The sequence below is a fragment of the Haliotis cracherodii genome, unplaced genomic scaffold (genome assembly GCF_022045235.1).
Source record: "Haliotis cracherodii isolate W230 unplaced genomic scaffold, xgHalCrac1.p SCAF_6, whole genome shotgun sequence".
Taxonomy (NCBI): Eukaryota; Metazoa; Mollusca; class Gastropoda; order Lepetellida; family Haliotidae; genus Haliotis; species Haliotis cracherodii.
Window position 1 is genome coordinate 34450984 of NW_027266319.1, and position 14432 is coordinate 34465415.

General features: G+C 36.8%; 2 protein-coding genes across 2 annotated transcripts; both read right to left on the reverse strand.

The window, feature by feature from the left end:
* Positions 1-1085: 1085 nt before the first annotated feature.
* LOC139445700 (cilia- and flagella-associated protein HOATZ-like) lies at positions 1086-6421 on the reverse strand. Its single transcript, XM_071226899.1, has 4 exons — positions 6223-6421; positions 4818-4856; positions 3520-3650; positions 1086-2177 (listed from the first exon to the last, which is right to left on the reverse strand). The coding sequence occupies exons 1-4, from the start codon at positions 6419-6421 to the stop codon at positions 2013-2015; spliced, it is 534 nt and encodes a 177-aa protein (XP_071083000.1). The 3' UTR covers positions 1086-2012.
* Positions 6422-8976: 2555 nt separating this feature from the next.
* Positions 8977-13573, reverse strand: LOC139445656 (NADH dehydrogenase [ubiquinone] 1 alpha subcomplex subunit 5-like). Its single transcript, XM_071226845.1, has 5 exons — positions 13519-13573; positions 12260-12304; positions 10858-10974; positions 10316-10381; positions 8977-9293 (listed from the first exon to the last, which is right to left on the reverse strand). The coding sequence occupies exons 1-5, from the start codon at positions 13537-13539 to the stop codon at positions 9192-9194; spliced, it is 351 nt and encodes a 116-aa protein (XP_071082946.1). The 5' UTR covers positions 13540-13573; the 3' UTR covers positions 8977-9191.
* Positions 13574-14432: the final 859 nt, after the last annotated feature.

Consider the following 14432-nt stretch of genomic DNA (forward strand, 5'->3'; position numbering starts at 1 on the left):
TGCCAAATTTTATAGACATTTTGTATTTATTTTATTAAATCACATGAATACCAAAGTGTGTTTTGCTTATATATCAAGACAAACATGTAATTATAATGCAAAATAAATTGAATTTTGTGAGGTGAGATGACCTGGAAATATTGTTGATTTGAAGTAGAATCACCCAGGAAATGACCTTATCCAGGTGAGCTACAGTACCTTGGTTTACTCTTGATGAAGTCATTTGAAAATAGAAATGAAATTGGTAATGCATAACATACTGCTCATAACACTGGAATATCGGCAATATGGAATAGTATAATGTTGTTATTGGAATGTATTGCAGCATATACCGGAGGTCAAGGACTTGAGAACTGACATTATACTTTCAAAGAGAGTGGTGAGCAAGGGCGGATCCAACATTTTTAAAAGGGGGTGGGGTGTTGTTGTGTGGGTGTGTGCGTGCGTGCGTTCGTGCATGCATGTCTAAATCCTCTCTCAGTCAATTTTACTGCCTACAACATACTACTGTTGAATTGTTTAATGGGCATTATTTAGAAGTTACATATTCTGTACAATGTCCCTCATTCAGTCTTGCTTGACAAGGATTTAAGGATCTATAACGAAACGTCGCTTTTTACAGTTTAAAAAAAGTTGTTATCCATAAATTGTGTCCAATTTAACATACTACTGCATTTGGTTTTCAAAAGGGAGGGGGATCCGAACTCCCGGGACCCACCTCTGGATCCGCCCGTAGTGGGTGAGTTTGGCTGTTTTGAACAGTATTTCAGGTGTGGCATGTCAGTTTAATGTGGGAAGAAAGCCTGAGAAGGATGCAAGTCTCAGTGTGGTGCTAACAAACCTAGAAACATAATCAGAAACAGTTTGGGATTCGAACCCATGATCATTAGTTTTCTGCTCACCTAAGGGACACAACATCTGTACTCGGTGCACAGGAACCTGCAGCCCTGACTATGGAGAATTGGCCTCCCCAGGAGAAGTGAATTGAGTATGTGATTTGACAAAGATTCCACTATACAAGCGGTGGAGGTCATTGTTGAGATGAGAGGCGGCAGTTGTCCCTGACTAATAACAAGAGTAAACTGTTTGTTTCACTTTCTTTATTAAACATTCTGTCAGTCTTTCACACTATGAGGAACACATCCAAACAAAACAAACTGTTGTGGGATCAAAGTTTGATCTACATCATATATACATATTATATGAATATCAAATTATTGATATCAATGTACATGATAAAAAAATATCTTCTACAGGTCCCTTTCATTGACCATTGCAGCAACATCATCATCCAATACTTACATCTATCTGTTATGAACAGAACATGTTTTTAAAATAATACGAAGGTTAAATTACTTGGAGAGTCAACACCAGCTGAACACTGTTAAAATGAAATAAAAACCAACATGTCCATTTCAAATAAATGGGTGTTAACAATGGCGAAGCCCCTTTCTAGACTAGGGTGTCAGAACAACCGACTTGACTCCACAATGGATAAAACCCATTAGGGATCCTAGGTAGCTCAGAGTGCTCACAACGTATGTTTACATATACAATAAAGGCACTGTACCCGAACTCCCCTCACTTACAAAATAGACATAACTTACTTCTCGACACATTTTGAGTGAGTGAGTTAAGTTTAACGTCACATCTGCAATATTTCAGCCATATTATGACGATAACACTTTTTGAGAGCAAAAGTATATGGATGACTTTTTGTATCACACAATACATGTTGTATTGCAAAAACTTACCCCTTCTAAACTATGAGTCATCTGTCAGTTGTTAACAATATTAAATACTAATTTAAATCATAATATGACTCATACTAGTAATTGAAAATGATCATACTAAAGTCTTTATGATAATTGTTTGACAATAAAATGATATTTTAGTAAAATGATCAACTATAGACTAAAATAAACCATATTGTCTAGCAAGATTTTACATGAATCTTAGAATATGTTATTGTTTATCAGTGAACTGTTGCCATGACAATGACAGGGTTTGTTTCAGTCAGAGTCGGAAGCATGGCCTTTGCTCTTGTCAAAATCGTCAAGATCCTGCATCAGTTTGCCCACATCCTCCTCTTGCTCTTCATCATCACTCATCTTGAACACAGTCTGTTCTCGTCTCCGCGACTGAGAAGACACATGGTTCCGGGAGATTTCCTCTTTCTGAAAGAATGTTATATAATACATTCATTCACAGTTACAATGGTGTCTTGATATAGTTACATAAAAAAGTAATTGATTAGATTGTGAGTAACGAGGAAGGGATCCAGAGTGTCATTATGTATGATTGTGATCATGGGAGATTACTCCGGTCATCACTGAAAAAGTGAGTGAGTGAGTTGGGTTTAATGCCGCTTTTAACAGTATTCCAGTTATATCACGGCGTGTCAGCTTAATGTGGGAGGAAAGCCCGAAGTGATGCAGGTCTCAGACCTTTACCATTTCGGTGAAACCCACGAGCACGGTATGGTGCTGACAAACCTAGAAACATAATCGGGGCAAACTGGGATTCGAACCCACAATCATAGGTTTCTGGCGTGCCCAAGGGATGCAACTCTGGTTTTGGTTTGGTTTGTTTTTTTACGCCGCACTCAGCAATATTCCAGCTATATGACGGCGGTCTGTAAATAATCGATTTCCAAAATTTGTTTATCACTGAATGTGTAACGTGTTTGAAATCGGCACGTGAACTGGACAAGCATTCACCAATTGTTAATAGCTCTAACTCCTCTAAGATTCTCTTTTGAAATAATATTTTTGTGTTGAATATCATATATCAGCTGTAACAAAGGATCAGCTGCAGATACATGTACACCTGCCACAGCTTGTTTGTAGCTCACAATCTCATCACATTGAAACAGGAAGATAAAACGATACTCCCAGAGATCAGAAGTTCTGTAAGATATGTAACAGTTATTAGGCAGAAAATGAATATCCCCTTTTGTTACTTTGTAAAACATATGTCAATGTTCAACAGCAGTATATTCAACAAAATGTCTAAGTCCATCCAACATTAGATATTTTAACATTTTAATGTGAGACTGTAACACTTCTATAATTAAAGTAAATTCTTGTGTTTGTATATTATGTTCCTAATCACTATAATTCACGATAATTTCTGTTGTGGACTAACAAACTTAATGCACCATGGGCCTTTGGCCTACACATGTACAAAATAAAGAATAGATATATTGAAATAACAGTTTTATCAAATGAATGAAATTACAGATATCATAATTTAGAATTGATATCAGCAATTCAGCATTGAATGTGAAATCAGGTACAAAAAACTATAGGTTATAACAAACTAAAGGGACAACTAATTTTAATTTGTTATATGCGTTGTTCATTATAAGCACAAGTACAACAAATGGATGGGACCAAGAAATAGTTCATTTTATCCGTGAGTTCGTAATAAATGTAGTTTACTGTCGTCACATGAAAAACGGTAAAAAAGTCAGCAAGGTAGTTGGGGGTAAATCTGTGGACTACAGGGTGTTTCTACCTTCATCCTCTCTCTCCTCCTGCGACTGAGTGTCTCCCGGTCTTCATCCCGTGCGGAAGCCAGGCGCCTCAAGCGCTCGTACTCTTCCATGGTCTCCATCGTTCGTGCCCGGGAGAGAAAGTCTTGTACGACTGTTCAGGAAATACATATCTTTGTCACTACACTGGATAAGTGTGGATAAACAAAACAACCAAAAACATTCTTTCTTATCAAATTACCACGCAACCAAACACTTTGACTCAAATCATAAATGTTCAATGCACCACTCTATTTATGTTTACCTCAAAATTTCAACCTTTGGTTACCATGGTTACATGGTATAATAATATGAACTAAGAAGCTGTGGACCAACTATACCAGTGGAATATGATAAACCAGTATAATTTACTGTACTTGTATGACACAATATACATGAATACATGCTGCACACAGTGTTCCTATTCTAGCACTGTGGCGTCAGTACTTGAATACTTAACATGATTGATCAATCAAATGAAAATAAAAATATCATGCATCGAAAAATGAACCCCGATGATAACTTTTTCCTTGGCAAAAGCACATGTAATACAATCATTTGACTCTAAAAAACACTGAATTGTTTTGAGGTCCTTGTACTTGTTATTTCTCATTAAACACTGTTCTACCATGAATTTGAAATTTACTTGATTCTGATTGGTCAATCAGAGGCTATTAAATCAGTTTATTTGCTAACACCAAAGAGTTCGCGTTTTATTTAGTCATGGTAGAACGGAGATAAACCTACTCTGTTTTCAATGTAGAGCTAGGTTAAATGTAGAATTAACCGCGCTAAATTTAACATTTGAAACCTCACGCTGCGTGTTCGGTTCCAAATTCAATTTAGCGTGGTTAAATCTACAGGTAACCTAGCTCTACATTGAAAACACAGTATGTTTATTTCCTAAATATATCAGAAGGCTACATTCTCATGGGATGGGCTGGGCTGGGCTGCTACTTCAGTAATAATTCCATATTCTCTTCGAATCAATCCTTGGTTACCAAGGTGTTGCCACTAACATAGAAACAGCGTTATCCTGGTATAGATAAATATCACTGTATGCTTGTCGTAAGAGGCAACTAATGGGGTCAGGAGATCAGGCTTGCCGACTTGGTTGATCCATGTCATTGTATCCCAATTGCGTGGATCGATGCTCATGATATCAATCACTGGATTATTTACAGACTGCTGTCATATACATGTAGCTGGAATATTGCTGAGTGCGGCGTTAAACAACAAACAAACAAACTAAATATCACTGACAGCGAAACAACAAACTCACCTATTGGTTGCATGTGTGCCCTGTGTCCTCGGCTTACTCCTACAACAAAGTCACAATATGTGATACATATATCACTGTACATAAGTGATTTATGATCAAACAAAAATTGATCTTTTCTTCAATTATTGAACACAAACATTGTGGGTGCTTTAAAATGGCTTAACCTCAAAATCTGATAACATTCCTTTTCACTGACATAAAATATGACATCAATTGATATATATGAAATGCTATTCGAAGTTAATAAATGGCGATGATGAATTGATTATTTACTCATGTTTAAAACATAGATCAACAGACCATAAAGCACAATGCAGGCTTTATTTTCGTTTCTGGAGATGTTTCTTACTTGTTGGAGTTGGAGTGAAAAACATTGAAAATGACATCCTAAAATCTTGAAAACCATTACAAAGGAAGCTAAAAAAATTGGAAACCACAACTAAGGATGTTTTCCTGCCATTAACAAAGCCTGACAAAGGCCAGAAGGTATCTCATATACTGCAATCTCGCCCTTGTAACCACTACTTGTGCTAGGTCAGGCAAGACTTCAAGACAGACATTTTGCCTAACGGTGCCCATTTGGAATGATATTTAGTTGGGCACCTTTTCAGAACATTTTCATCAATATTTGGGCAGTGAAAGTCACAAGTGGTGTCGCTATATGTACCAAAACAGATTGAAATATGGGGTTGAAGATTGATAATGATGCCTGATACTTTAACAGGTAAGAAATATGGTTTCTAACAGGAGTTGCACCCGACTCGCCTAAAATCTGACTCGCCTTAAAAAAATGGGACCCGACTCGCCTAAAAAATATATATAATATTTTGGTATGCGTTTGGCAAATACAACTTGGGTTAGGCCTAATGATAACAATTACTAGTATATTCATACACAAGTATGGAAATAATAAAAAAACAAAAACGTATCATCCATACTATTCTAAACGCGCTGCGCTTCATGTTGAGTCACTGAGCCAGAGCCCAGTCGGTTACGCTATTGGGACCGAGACTACAACACTAACATTTAAGTACATTATGTGTATAAAATGCATTACTAAGAATTTCTGATAGTTACATACTTATTCTAAAATACAAAAACCAACCGTAGTTCGCTCAAAAAAGTTTTAGGCGAGTCAGGTCAAAATCTTTTTAAGCGAGTCAGATTTTAGCCGAGTCGGGTGTATCCCTCTAACAGTACATATACAGGGATGAAGGTTTGGATTTAACCGTTTCCATGGGTAAAGACGGACATATGGGTCTGAGAAATGGGTATCAATCAGCCAGCCGTGGATATTTATTAGCCACCATTGAAATCATTCGTGTTTACAGTGGACTACACCTATCATCTCACTACAATAACAAGCCTACCAGCACTAACAAAGCGTCAGAAAATCGCATCTTGCCTTGATACGCAGAAGGTGCCTTCTTCAAACGTTGTTTGATGTCGCTCGACACTAATCTGGACTCCATTGGTGGTAAAAGTTGCAAAGATTGCCAAAACGTTTTAGCATATGCAATATCTTCTGGTAATGAATCAGAAAACGTCACTCTGTCCTCGCCTTTCGTGCAGTCCACAAGTTTCAACGCCATGTTTGTTGTCATCAACAACCATCTAAGGGAGGTAACTTGTTCGTATGAATGATTTCACGTATTGCACAACACTAGAAAAAAAAATCAGCCTGTCCTCTTTTTTTAGCAGTGAGTCGGTAGAAATACATTTGTTGCCTTTGAAATTCCTTGGATATTTTCTTTAAATTATGTTAATAACTTTAAAGTTTGAGTTGGACTTCATGCAATATTTTTGTTAAGTCTATCCTGGGAGTACATGTCAGCCTTATATGTATAGATTCCAGGTTAATATATATTTTTCATTTAATAACATGATTTTTTTAAATAGTTACAAGAATTGGTCAGGTTTTTAAAATTAATTGTTATATGTCATTTATATTTTATTTTTTTAAACAAAATATATATAAAGTGTCAGCAACTGAAAAACATTTTGTAAACAGTTTTTCAATTAAAACTAACAATTCAGATTACCAGTTAATTTTATTTGTTACTTACTGTATTTTAAATGGCAAATAAATCTATCATAGTGTTATGGACAATTCATAGAAAAATGAGATTTCTGCGAAGGATATGCTCTAAATATGGCAGGGGATACAGATTTTGTTATGCAGAGTTGCATCTCTGATTTGTGCCAGGATCTGCTGATTATATAGGTTTGAATTCCAGACTTGGTTGTCACTCCATCTGTACTAATATGTTTGAATGAAGTTGTAAATGTCTATGACCTGCATCACTTTGGGCAATTGTCTTGAGGTGAGGTGAAATGGGGTTTAACGTCGCATTCAAGATTATTGCACTTATATAGCGATGTGCATGCACATGTGTGTGTGTGGCTGCTTGTACTAGTCCAGACTGATGCCTATTTATAGTGCTAGCCCACTGAGATACCATGCCGCAGTTTAACATGAATATCCCATTCAGTCACAGTATACGGACTCCAAGCCGACCAGTCCTTGTTTTAGCCCCTTAATGCAGAGCTCCAGACAGGGTAACAACAAGTACAATCTTTTAACGTCTTTTGGTATGACGCAGTCGGGGATCAAACCCCGGACCTTACGCTCTTCGGGTGGACCCTCTACCTCTAGACCATAGAGGTGGTCGCAACTGTCTTGAAAAATAATCCTCATTCCTTAAAAAGGACTATTTCATATCATACATCATATAAACATAATTTTCTCTCACTATGCCATACAATTCATTGCACACACACACCTGGAAAAAGAGTTCTGCACAACCCCTTTCATATAATCATAATATTATATCCCAATCATCCATGTATCTTTGGAAATATCTATTAATGACATTCAATACGGAAATTGAGTTTGGCTACTTACACCCCACTTTCGGTTCACTGCCATTGGATACCCTTCAATTCAGTGAAGAAAAGAATAATGCTGTTTGGTACTTTTCAAAATCCTAAATCATCAAAAGGCACCAGTTCATCACTAGACTGATCTGAATAGCAAGTTTCATACAGACATATTAAATGGTTTTGGAGTTCTTCCCCGGAAACAAGCACTACCCTCATTTTCAGTAAAGTCCAACTTGTCGTCATGAAAACATAGCAAAAGGAAAGTTAAAAAATCCCAAATCATCAAAAGGCATCAATTCACTAATAGACTGAGCTGTATAGCAAGTTTCATTCAGAAATATTAAATGGTTTTGGAGTACTGCTCCGGAAACACAAAACACCTTGTTTTCATCATGAAAAATAATGAAAACCAAACAAAATAAGAACAAAACCCCAAATCATCAAAAGGCACCAGTTCCCCACTAGTCTGATCTATATAGAAAATTTGAACAAGAATTAGTAAACGGTTTTGGAGTTTCGCTCTGGAAATGAAAAAAAAGACGACTGGTGGACAGATGGACATGGTGATTGCTTTAATAATATCCACCCCATTTTTCTAAAAAAGGTAGTCAAGTAACTAATGACATGGAACAGTTCACAAGATATCACAAAATTTCAATATGTAGATGTCTTTTTGTAAACAAAAACAGTATTTCATCAGAAAGTAAGAAAGTGCACAATTCTTGAAAAGCTATTTCATATGGAAATACACATTAACCTCTCCCCAAATAAATGTTCCAGGTGTATTAGTCCATCAACTGTTTTCAAGTATTGATTACTTAGTTTTGACAAACATCATCCAAAACATCTTCTTTGCCTTTGAAACCACTTGTGTAATCTCAAGTATCTTTTTACCCAGGGGGAGGTGAGTGCCGCACATCACGGGATGAGCACAATAGATGTGGCTTTATCAGCCTTAAAGGTGCCCCCTAAACCTGTCAGAACAAACTGATAACGACATTTTCAAATCATTTCATCAATGTTGAAATATTCATTCAATAAGTGTCAAAAGCATTTGTTTCTTTTTAGCAGTATTATAACATTATAAATCAGGTAATTCAAAATACACTTAACTGGTACTTTGGTTTTTGGTCATTGGGTTATCCTTCTTGTTAAGACACTGGATTGTCATTGTGACATGGTGTGGCTTGTATTGATCCAAGTGTAGTTTGTGTGGGATGGAATATGACATAGGCACTTCCAGTTCAATCGATAGTAAAAAAAACCAGTGGAATATTGTAACATTTTATTCAGACAAACACACTCGCTCACAGATATTGTTACACTTTCAAGAGGCTCAGCATAGATGACACAGATGATCCAACGTGCGTCAACATGGAGCTCTTCATTAGCTGCAATGTCCTCAATAACCAACAGGATTAGATGTATCCACAGGTGCCATGTATTCTTTATTACGCTATGTATATTGATATCAGTTTCTAGTGTCTACAGTTACAAGGGCCACTGCCATTGATTCTTTGGGGCTTCCCCAACAAGAGGCTCCCATGCTTTCCACTGTAGCATCTTCCTTGATAACATGAGCTCCCTCTCGGCCTGGAAACAGACACAGTACAAATGAAAAGGCATGAACAATCGTATCCTCACAACTTTATGTCAAAGCTGTTTGGGCTTTCTTTAGGACATGGAGTAACAAGGAGATAAATATGCAATATACCATACCACTATGTGCATCTGTACAGGTATGTTCTGGCCATGTGGCAGTGGTGAGATAGGGCTTAACAATATGTTCAAGATTGTTGCACTTACCATATTTGACGTAATAAGCGCCCAGGGCGCTCACAAAACTAAAAATAGGGGGCTCTTATTATAATATTATTTTGGTGAAAAAACAAAAACAGAGTTGAAAGATAAATTTCGTGGTTTATGCTGACAGCCTGATATGTTTATATACGACAGATATATTTCTCCAGAATTTAAATGCCCATAATTAAGGGTGCATATAACACACGAGTGCGCATTATACACGAATAAATAAGTCTTTGTACATTGACCAATCGAAAGTGGTGCTAATTTGGATTGTTCACTAGCCAATATATTAGCAAATATGGCCTTGGGCGCTAATTAGAGCAGGGTGCTTATTATTATTATTCGAATAAGGTATATAGCGACATGCATGCATATGTGTGTGTGTGTGTTTAGTTGCTTGTACTAATCCAGACTAATGTCGTATTTATAGTGCTAACCCACAGTGATATCATGCCGAAGTTTAACATGGATACCCCATTCAGACACAGTATATGGACTCCGAGACAACCAGTCATTGTTTAATTCCCTTATGCTGAGCACACGGCAGGGCAACAACAAGCACCATCTTTTAACGTCTTTTGATATGTAAGGCCCACCAGTCTTCAGCTTTCTGGGAGACACTCTATCTACTAGACCATGGAGGTGGTCCGAATATGTCAGAAATCTACTGATATGTTACATGACATTACACTGCATATCAAATTATCAAGTGATAGTCTCTACTAAACATGAACATGATAGAATCATCTAATATTGAACCAACCAATCTCTGTACTGTTCATACAACATTACTAAATAAGAATCGGTACCTGCAAAATAAGTTCTTCTACTTGTCCACCATTTATCTTCTGTTCCAGCTTGGCAACATCAGTTTCCTACAATAAATTGTTCATCAACAAAATGCAGTTAAGAAGCAGACACAAAAATAAACCTAAGACTCAATTTAAACAAGATGAGTCTGTATGTTGTTTAATACCACACCGAGCAATATTCCAGCTATTTGATTGTGGCCTGTAAATAATCTCTGACCTAAAGAAACTGATGGTTATGTTATCTAATACCATCAGAGTAGGATGAAATGCAATTAACCAATCCAATCCATTAAGTCGCCTAGCTTGTACGACATGCATAGTTTACTTGGAACCTATTCTAAACTGGAATCCCCACAGCGTTTGAGTCAGTGTCCCACTCTGAAGACATACATATGTACGAAATATTATCAACATCGGTCAAAGTCTTATTTATCAGACTTTCATACCATGAAGTTAATGTACAAAATAATAAGGATAATCCATCTCCCCATAAAGTCAAGACAAATCCAGCATGTCAGGTAACAGGTCTTCATACTTACAGTCTGCACAATATGCATTCTGTCGTTAACAATCTGTTCTGTATATTTGCGATAACCGGCACTTGGGGGCATCTTCTGTAAAGTCCTCAGTGTCTTCTCGTACAACACTTTCAATGACTGCAACAAGGTTCATCATAATTACTTTTTCCCCCATTCTCGATTAAAAAGCGTAGCATATTTCCATTTCATAATGATAAATACCCTAGACTATTCACCATCAAAGGCTCATTTTGAGTCCAATTCGAATGACACAACACTAAAAATAACCAACCAGTCAAACAACATGATATTGGTTACAGGCACTCTGTATAAGGGAAGTAACTATATCACAACTACTCAAATTCATGTTATTATGTACTGTCTCAAACAAAGCTGAGAATGACTTCCCTCCCCTGTCTGAATGAAACATCTTTTTCAGCTAGAAGTTTAGTCTGATTCGTAGTAAAATCGTTTATTTGAAATATTTTGAGGGTCTCGCCCATACGAGGCTGCTATTTTGATGTTACCAGCAACAGAAATTCTGTGCGAGGTTAGCGATTAGGGAGAGGGAATCGTGACATCACATCTGCAACAAACATATGGTGGCGTATTGGTCCAGGGTATGGAAATGACTGCCAGGTTAGCGTTTAGGGAGAGGGAATCGTGACATCACATCTGCAACAAACATATGGTGGCGTATTGGTCCAGGGTATGGAAATGACTGCTAGGTTAGCGTTTAGGGAGAGGGAATCGTGACATCACATCTGCAACAAACATATGGTGGCGTATTGGTCAAGGTATGGAAATGACTGCTAGGTTAGCGTTTAGGGAGAGGGAATCGTGACATCACATCTGCAACAAACATATGGTGGCGTATTGGTCCAGGGTATGGAAATTCGCTATATCCTTTATTTCGTAATAAGCATGTTCATTATATCCATCGATTTGATATGATAAAATATACAGCAAATGGTCAAGACCAAAAAATCAGTTTGTTATATCCATCAGTTCATTACAAGTGTGTTATAAATGCAGTCGACTGTATATCATAATGGAATGGAGATATAACAATATGCTGAATATTCTAGGATATTTCAAACTTGACAGTAACTTGAACAAAGAAATTGCCTGATTTACAGCAGGCCATTGTATGATTTGACTAAATGCAAGTTTTTCCAGTTAACTGAAAGAGAATAACATACTGGCTCCATAAACATTCACTAAAACAAATATAACCTAGATACATTCCTGAGTATAAGTATTTTCTCTTTATGGTTTGGTAGGTTCATGTAAAAATTATCATACTTGTTAAATGTGACCAATTAAAAATGAATACATTAACCTAAGACCTTAACATGTCAATCCATGATAATGGTACAAATTCAGTTCAATTTCCATCAGGTCAGATACACTCGTAACTCACCTGGTGAGGATGTCTGGCTACTGCAAGGCCTGTCAGCCCTGTTGTCTGCAACACAGAATAATTTGGGTATTGTACCAAACTGCTTAAAAGATTAGACACATTTTGGCAATCAATAATCATATTGAATGTTCAGATGAATTCATCAACAGATTAATCACTCAATTTTCTCCACCAGTAATTCAATTACTAATACAGAGTGTTTCAATATTATTTTCAATTGACACAATAAAAATTAAATGATAAATTGGGCACAAAATTGCATTAGTACTTCCCTAAATATGTAACAAGAAAATGTGTAGCTATATTTCAGCAAAAGATATTGTCCGTTAAAGTTGGTCATATATTACCTTAGATGGGAGGATATAACAGGTCTCTGGTCATACCGTATCCTCAAACTGAGGTAAAACACAGCATAGTAGCTTCATCTTTTGTTTATTCCACAAATGCCCAGAACCAGACGTAACCCATCTCCCGAGAGCCGCGATGGGGTCCTACAGTCAAGATATGACCCTATATCATGTATATCAGTCATGTCTTAATTGTAGGACCCCATCGTGTCTCACAGCCAGTAACCTGTGTACGTGGGACATGTATATAGCACAAGATGGTGCTTGTTACACACGACTAGTGTCAAACAAAAAGTGAACCTTACATGACAGTATGTTATATAAATAGTCATGAGGTATTTGTGCTGGTATAATACAGACATGTATAATATCAGCATTATCAAATCCTCAATGTTTACTGGAGTGCATTATCCAAAATGTCATGATGCTTTATTTATTTGTATCAGAATGAGTTTGTGTATTTATGTCGGTGTAAAATAAAATCACAAATGGGCTCTGATCTGTGTCTTAGGCCAAAAACACTCCAGAGAATGATCAGAAATTGCCAATACACCTTGACCAGTTTTAATAAGTTTTATATCCTAGGGCATTTTGTCATTTAAGCCATGTCATAGTCCCCGGTTTTAGACGAAGCGATGCTGTCTGGACTAGATCTAAGCCTAACATGACTGTTAAATGGTAACTTTACCAATGTTCACTTAGTCTTCAGTTCACTCAACATGCATGATGTTGGCGTCATTACTCATTGACACTGTCAAGGACATTTCGTACCCCTAAATTCTCTCATTATATGCTGATCATTATGGCAGTTAACACTGGATGAGATAAACTCATAATATTAAGCAAAGCAATAATTGATGCAAATTGTTGTGTATGTTAAACATTGTCAAGTATTCTTGAGTTTCTTCTCACCAGTTTCGTTACTCCAGCCATGTCGGAAGAGTATGTCTGCGATGACTGATCCGATCTGAAGCGAGCGCGTGATCTGATTGGACCAAAATTCTTGTTTGACTGGTTCTGCTATTTGATTTCTTTGCGCATTGATATCAATAGATGAACACTCGTCACAAAAATGTTTTCTGATTCAGTTTTAAGTTTCTTAGTTATTCCCGTTGGGTCTTTTTCGTACCTTTAAAGCTACACACCTCTTAAACGTTTGTCTTTTACTCTCCAGTTTGTAATCATCATAAATATTTGAATAATAACTATCCATGTTGTTATAACCTGACTCTTTCTATGAAATTTGATATGCAGCTAAATGTCTAACATTACTATCGAGGGCATGTGGGCTACGGAATCACTTATCCATAGGAAAATTACTTTTTCATATGTGTACCCTTTTCGCGAACATCTAGTGTCATCACTGATTTTCAGTGATCCATTCAAATAATTTTCACCGCTATTTTGCCCTTTGCGCCACATTTATTATGGAATCTCTTTTGGGAGATAATCGAGACTGGTTATTCTCTGGCGTTAACGTTTTATATTATGTATCGATTATAAAATCAGGGAAGGTTACAATATTGAGTTACTGAATATACAAAGGCCCATTTCTGGTATCTCCAGATTGCTGGAATATTGCTAAAAGCGGCGTAAAACCATTCACACTCACTCCAGGAATCGCAAAGAAAAATCAGGAGAACAAGTAATTAAATGCCATTTTTAAACCTTGGTTCTTATGTACACCACTTCTAAGCAAGCACCTGTCTGTCTAATTCTGCGAGGCGTCATTTGCAGATAAATTACAACTATGAATGAGGGGTTTATTATGGGTGGAGAACAATGTTTGTACAGTTGACAATTCCACCCGTAAATCACCTTATGAT

What these genes read in the sequence shown, in the direction of transcription:
- LOC139445700 (XM_071226899.1), bottom strand. Translation starts at nt 6,421, where the DNA reads ATGACAACAAACATGGCGTTGAAACTTGTGGACTGCACGAAAGGCGAG. An exon ending in GGCACCTTCTGCGTATCAAG is followed by an intron (nt 4,857 to 6,222) that starts GCAAGATGCGAT and finishes ACTTTGTTGTAG; the next exon opens with GAGTAAGCCGAGGACACAGG. An exon ending in GGCACACATGCAACCAATAG is followed by an intron (nt 3,651 to 4,817) that starts GTGAGTTTGTTG and finishes TTTCCTGAACAG; the next exon opens with TCGTACAAGACTTTCTCTCC.
- LOC139445656 (XM_071226845.1), bottom strand. Translation starts at nt 13,539, where the DNA reads ATGGCTGGAGTAACGAAACTG. An exon ending in GAATGCATATTGTGCAGACT is followed by an intron (nt 10,382 to 10,857) that starts GTAAGTATGAAG and finishes AATTTATTGTAG; the next exon opens with GAAACTGATGTTGCCAAGCT. An exon ending in TAGAAGAACTTATTTTGCAG is followed by an intron (nt 9,294 to 10,315) that starts GTACCGATTCTT and finishes GTCTGTTTCCAG; the next exon opens with GCCGAGAGGGAGCTCATGTT.